This window comes from Narcine bancroftii, chromosome 3 (genome assembly GCF_036971445.1).
Source record: "Narcine bancroftii isolate sNarBan1 chromosome 3, sNarBan1.hap1, whole genome shotgun sequence".
In the NCBI taxonomy this organism is placed as follows: domain Eukaryota; kingdom Metazoa; phylum Chordata; class Chondrichthyes; order Torpediniformes; family Narcinidae; genus Narcine; species Narcine bancroftii.
This window is the reverse complement of record NC_091471.1, coordinates 282,361,194-282,368,003: the sequence shown is the minus strand read 5'-3', so window position 1 is coordinate 282,368,003 and position 6,810 is coordinate 282,361,194. Positions and strand designations below refer to the sequence as shown.

The 6,810-nt window shown below is 45.1% G+C and overlaps 1 protein-coding gene across 1 annotated transcript; it reads left to right on the top strand.

The window, feature by feature from the left end:
- The first annotated feature begins 929 nt into the window (after positions 1–929).
- On the top strand, positions 930–5,799 carry uncx (UNC homeobox). Its single transcript, XM_069922975.1, has 3 exons — positions 930–1,185; positions 1,999–2,174; positions 4,393–5,799. The coding sequence occupies exons 1-3, from the start codon at positions 930–932 to the stop codon at positions 5,455–5,457; spliced, it is 1,497 nt and encodes a 498-aa protein (XP_069779076.1). The 3' UTR covers positions 5,458–5,799.
- Positions 5,800–6,810: the final 1,011 nt, after the last annotated feature.

The window sequence follows — 6,810 nt, the reverse complement described above, 5'->3', positions numbered from 1 at the left end:
CAGACACACAAAGCCAGACACACACTCACATTCACACACATAGACACACACACATACACAGAGCCCCCCCCCCCCCCCACACACACAGACACACAAAGCCACACACACAGAGAGACAAGTGTGGGAGATGTGTATATATATATATTTTTTAAATCATTTGTTTATTTATTTGGCGTCACCATAGCTTTAAATATTCGAAGTGACGGAGCAGGTTCGAGAAAACGCCGAAGATGAAATATCATGTTCTTTTAAATGCATTGTGACAGCTTTGGAAACAGCAGCTGATGAATCCTCTATTATCCGATCAGTCTATTTGCCGCTCAATGTGTCCCTGTAATTGGCTCGACATCAGTTTAAAAGCTGACCGAGGAAATCGTTGCCTCTTTGGGAAAAAAAATATCCTGGGCAACACGATGGTCAATGTTTAGGAGAGAAAGGGGAAGAAAATATCTATTAGTGCGTGTTGTACGAAGGTGCGGGAGAAATTGCATGTGTTTACCCTGTATAGTGCTTAGGTACCAATCAACCTCCGAGAGCCGGGGCCCGTACTCGTCAAATCTTCCTGCATTGTTTTGACAGCTCATATATTGTTTATTGAGGTGGATGTCATGTATAATTAGCGATCGATATGGAAACGTTTTCAAGCGGTCTTAATACCCACTGGTACCAACACACACCGACTATACGTCTCTGACGTCAGACGCGATTAACGTTTCTTATTGGTCCCAAATTCCCAAAGCCTGGGCTAATTATTGGATCCTTTATGTTCATAAAGTAAAGACACATCCTCCCCGTCCACTAGCATGTCAACCGCTTTTCTACTTTTCCTGCATACATTTTGAAGTTCACCCAATTCCTTTAAGTGCAAGCATTTTACCCCCTCTTTCGCTCCCTCGTCTCTTTTTTTGTGTGTGTCCCCCTGCAGGGAGATGATGGATAGCAGGATTCTGGAGCATCACCATGCTCAGTTTGGAGGTACCTTGGCTAGTATGGTAGGGTTCCATTACCCCCTTACCCATCACCATGTGTACGAACTCGCAGGACACCAACTGCAGTCTGCCAGCGTCCCCTTCACCATAGACGGATTACTCAGCGGCTCCTGCACGGCATCTGTGGTCAACCCGTCTCCTCTGATGCCGACGGCTTGTAACGTGAACGGGGAGAGTCAGTCCTTCAAGCTGTCAGGTAAGAGAGAGAGAGAGAGAAAGGGGGAGAGGGAAGAGTAGGATGGAAACAAAGTATCTGGGCCTCAATCAGGCCAACAGCGAGCCCTGAAGATTGGCCGCAGAGCAAAATGGTAATTAAAATACAAAATCACGAGAGAGACATGCAAGCATTATTATGGGGATTTTCCCCCTTAAACGAGAAGGGGGGGGGAGGGTTAATATGTCGAATGATGGCCTTGGTCACTCTGGGGCAGATGCATTTTGAGAGCACTCTCTCTTTTAGCGGGATCGCGGCTTTCTGGGATGTGTAGGGACTGGGCTGTGTGTGTTTTGTTTTAAAAAGTCCGGTGAGATGGCCCTCGGAATCAGTAAGGCGAGGCTGTTAGAACCAAGCGCTCTTTGCCCGGGTCTGTGTGCAAAAAAAAATCAAACTGCACAGACTGTACTCATCAGTCTCTCTCTTCCCGCGGGGAGAGAAACTACCTCCACATCCACGCTGAGGCGGACCCTTTCGAACTGTTAACAATGCGCTGGGACAATGCACCTGCGTTTGCACACATTTCATTCGGCGAACCCCAACGATTTAACGGGATTTTTTTATATAAAATGCTGCATTTTTTAAGTTCCTTCAACAACAAATACTGCACTAATTATTAACACGTATCCATGGCGTGGCACCAAGTACAATTTGAAAGAAAGTGCAAAAGAAAATGGTCGGAAGGCCTGGATGGGTTGGGGTGAATCCTTGTTAACCAGCGGCGAATTTCTGTACGGTGCTCGTGGTTGGTTAATGCTGATCTCCGTGTTTTGTTCTGTCCCTCTCTCGTTACAGAGGCGTCGGATCCGGAGAAGGACACCCCCGGCTGTAAACGGAGAAGAACGAGGACGAATTTCACCGGCTGGCAGTTAGAGGAGCTGGAGAAAGCTTTCAACGAGAGCCATTACCCAGATGTGTTCATGAGAGAGGCGCTGGCGCTGAGGCTCGACCTGGTGGAGTCCCGGGTTCAGGTAAAAACAAAATCGAAACAAGCATCGAATATTCAAGTGGCATGGTCCGGTATTCACATCAAGATACTTTCCATATTGACTGTCACAATTAAACTGTTTTAATTCACATTAAAAACACTCAAATTCGTTTTATTGGAGGATTTATTTGGCAATTATTTTCCAAAGGCAGTCGAAACATTTATGCAACGATCAACAACACTTTGAAATGTAAAGGAGCACATTATGGACGGCAGCTTTCCTATTTAAAACAAACGGTTTGCTAATCTTATGGGAGCGTACTTTACAACATAAAGTTGTTTTTATTTTTTTAAAAAAGAAAGCGCTTTACAGTGTAGGAACAAGCGATTAAAGAACACATCGAGGCTCCTCGCGTGCTGCAATGAAAATGTCTGGTATTGACAATGTGTTCCTTTTGCTGTAAGAATTGCCGTGAGCTGCTGTGTTTACCCCGTGGGGCTGCACACAGACCTGCTAAATAGAAAGCTGTGTAAACAAGAGCGAATTTTAATGGAAAGGAGCCATCTAACATTTAAATTAGTAATTGGGAATAATCAAATCGCACCGATGTCTTCAAAAACTTGCGTCGGGACGGGCTCTCTAATGCATGTGTATTTAGAGACATCAATTTCTTCTTAGATGGAAATGCATTGCAAAAAAAAATTGTTGGGAGACCTTCAGGCATGTGCAAATAACGACTTTTTTTTAAGATAAAAAAAACCGGAGAGGCAATTGTTTTGAAAATGCGTTTTAAAATGTGCCTAGAATCGAGAACGAAGTGCAGTGGCATGGGTTGAACAGAAATATCAGACCAAGCTCAGTGCCTGCTGACCTCTACATGTTCTGAAGCACTTCATCCAATTTGTTGATGGTTCGTTAAGTGAGGTTTAGATGAAGTCGAGAATGTTTATTTCCTTTAAGACAGTAATGAACCACTTGGCCATTGACAGAACAGTTGGAACGGACACAAAGAGAACTCCTTGTAAAACGATTACTGGCCGGTTTAATTCGTGTTTAACAAGGGGCAGAATAAAAAAGGCATCGGGTTTTTTTTTCGATTTCAGGGAACGTACGTTTTCTGGCAAAGCCTCGTTTACAGCCATTAGCTTGGGGGCGGGGGGAAAGAAAGAAGATTTGCAATTGTAAAGAAGACGAATTTATATGTGTATTGTGATTTCCGTAAGTGTACGTGCCCCGCGTGTTTGTGTGCATGTGTTATATTCGGGGGCTAAATAAATAAAGCCCCCTCGCAGAATCCGCGAGGGTGGGGTTAAATTTCTTGGTGTAAGAAGAGAGAAAGTAAAGGAAGAATTTCAGTGCTAGTTTGGAATTGGAGGTTCATTCCTTGTATTTGGTCATGAGGGGCTGCTCCTTGATTATTATTTGAGTTGGAGCCATCACATCCGTTATTTCCATTGTACTCTCACCCACACACCCCCATACTGATTTTTTTTTTACGAGGACTGATAAATCGAGGGGCGGATTCAAGCGTTGAATCCTCCTCCCCACCACTGGGTATCCAAAATAAACTGCTTCAGTTGAAATCGCAAAGCATCGATTTAATTGATAGAATTACACGCGAGATTAAATGCAATTCGTTTGTCAATTAACCTAATTCAAGTTTTCGTGTTGATTGTGTAAACAAGATGTTATTTATACAGAGGAGAGGAAGGAAGGGGGGTGGGGGGCGCGACTCTCAAACTTCCCCTCACCCCAAAAGGTACTGGAGTTCGTTCTTATTCAATCTTAATTTTCTGGTCTAATTTTGAAATAACTTACAATAATTTAGTATCTTCCCTGTATTTAGTCTGATCAGTGAGTGGTAACATTTATGTGTGTTAATCACACTTTATATAGTACTCCCCACCCCACCCAAAAAAGTGTCTTTAAGTATTTTCACGAGGAGGAAACATTTTCCTGTGATATATTTAATAATAAACAAGAAATGTCTAATCCAGTGCATGAAATATAAACGCGGCGTTTGAAGAAGCATTTACAAATGGCGTGGTTTTTATTTTAAAGTTAAAACCTTTAGCTGACAAGTTAAAGTCTGAGTATTGGGGACCACAGTCTGGTTTCGGGCAGCAGCCGGTGCCCCTATGAAATTTGGTAGAGCATTTAGCAGCTCAAATATAGACGGAGAAGTTCATTAGGGAAACTTTGCGGAGGGTGAATTGTGTGACGTTCGATTGTAATGCCATTTTCATTATTCGGTACGTAGGTATGGTTCCAAAATCGGAGAGCTAAATGGCGGAAGAAGGAAAACACGAAGAAAGGACCTGGCCGACCGGCGCACAACTCGCACCCAACCACGTGTAGTGGGGAGCCGATGGACCCCGACGAGATCGCGCGGAGGGAGATGGAGAAGATGGAGAAAAAGAAGCGAAAACAAGAGAAAAAACTGTTGAAAACCCAAAACAAGCTGCTTCACTCGGAGGCGGAGTGCAGCATTGCCTCGTCGGGCTCCGAGTCGGACAGCAGCGTGGTGGTCCACTACCAGCCTGTCCGAGAGCACGCCGAGCCCGGCCAGCGATCTCCCAACGGCAACCGGGTCCAGGGCGGAGGGAACTGTGAGCAAACGGGAGCCAAACTCGCCCCGCACCAAAGAAACGGGCCCCTGCAGAACAATGCAAGCAGATCGGCAGATCCCGAGTGCGAGCGGGATAAATCTCCGAGCCACCCGTGCACGAACGGGCGATCTGCCGACGTGACAAAGTGCGACCAGAAAAGTAATCCTTTCAGTGTGGAAAGTCTCCTTTCAGATACAACACCTCGGCGCAAACCGCATTACGAGTTCCCATCCTTAGCGAATCCCCGAGCAGTCATTGGGAAAGGACATTTCCTACTCTACCCCATCACCCAACCTTTAGGCTTCATCGTACCCCAAACCAGTGTCCGGACAAACCCCGTCCAAACTCCCACTCCCGCTGGGGCAGACACGGGACTAACTCCAGCAACAGACCAGGTACATGCCATCAACCCCGGGACCAGTTCAATCTCGACGCAGACCAACGGTCCCGGGTCAGATTCCAATCCCTCCTCACAGAGCATCTATACCGGGGCAACTCAGAATCCAACACAGACTAGCTCCTCCGGATCGACTCCAAACGTGGCCACGCAAGCCAACTATCCCGACCCCAATCCCAAGCCGCCCGAGTCGACTAAACCTGCGGCCTTGGAGGGTGCAAATGAACTAAATCGACAGACCCTCGACTCACAGGAGTCAGTGAAAACAAACTGCCCTCGAGAGCACACGACAGAGAGCGAAGACGTCGACATGGACTAACAGACCACGCTAAAGTAACATCACAACTGCAAAGCAGACACAACAAAACAAAGACCCCAAAACACGGACTTTCGCGTATAGTTCACTAGATAAACGTGTCCTTTCAGCATTTAGTTTGTTTGCTTTGCAGGTGGATGTTTGTGTGTGACTTTTTACTGACGAGAAGACGTGCTCAGATATTAAAAAGGCTATTAACCAAGCCCCGTTTCACGGAGCGGAGCGAAAACAGTTAATCTTATGTATACACGGTTAACATCGGTGTCTGGACGCAGTGTATAAAACCAAGAACCCTCTCTTCCTCTCATGGTGTAAAACCCAAACAAAATGTATTAAATATTTATATATGATGTAACATTTTTATAAATAAAAGTTTCTGTTTAAAAAAAACTCCTCTTTTGTCTCAGATCTGTCAGTGTTAATATCTGTACGGGAGCCGAGCTGTTCTGCTCGAGTCTCTGTGTTTATTGCTGTAAGACCTTTATTCATTAAAATGCTGTGAATCTGTAGTAAAGCCGGAGGGGCCACGATCTTGCCCGCTTCCTGCCGAGTTCTGATATGAAAGCGATTATTTTCCCGATGGCAGCCGAGGTCGGGTTTAGCCCAAAGGGTTATTACACATTACCGATTTTATAGTGATATGAAATCACACAAGTTCCTTCAATAATAGAATTAGCATGAAAGGACCGGGGCATAACATTGAAATTGCAAAATAATAGGATGAGATGCGTTCGTGCATATTTGACTGTGCTGAATTGGTTGTGAAATGGAAAATCGTGGGCTGGAATTTTCATGAGGTTTCCTTTGTCATGTATCTTGTAGCAGGCTATATTAAGATAGATGTTCGATGATATCCTTCATTGTTCTGTCGCTTATATTGATGTTCTGGTGTTATCATTCTATTGATCATGTGTCGCCTGTAATAGGACAGGGAAAGCAAGCGCGCCTCAACAAAAGAAGAACACATTTGTTCTAATAGGGAGAAGACCCAAGGGGGGAGTTTGCAAGATTCAGGACAGCTGTACCGAGGAGAGAGAGAGAAAAAAAAAGAGGGGGGGGGGGGTGGTGGTGGGGAATGAGAAACTTTGCCAGAAACTGGCACCCAGGGTTGCAAGCACCCCCACCCACCCCTCCCATCTTTGCTTCATCATCCGCCACCCCTCCCTCGCCAATCCCCTTCAATTTACAGGGCACTTACGCAGTGTAAACTACATCAGTTCCCTGGGAATTAAAATCCCAATTATTAAAACCATTAATTTTGTCGAGTCTGTGCATAGTGGAATTATGTTTACAGCCTAGTTAAATATCGTTGATCCCTTTTGGTCATCGGGACTTTTATTTGCAAATAAATTGAAT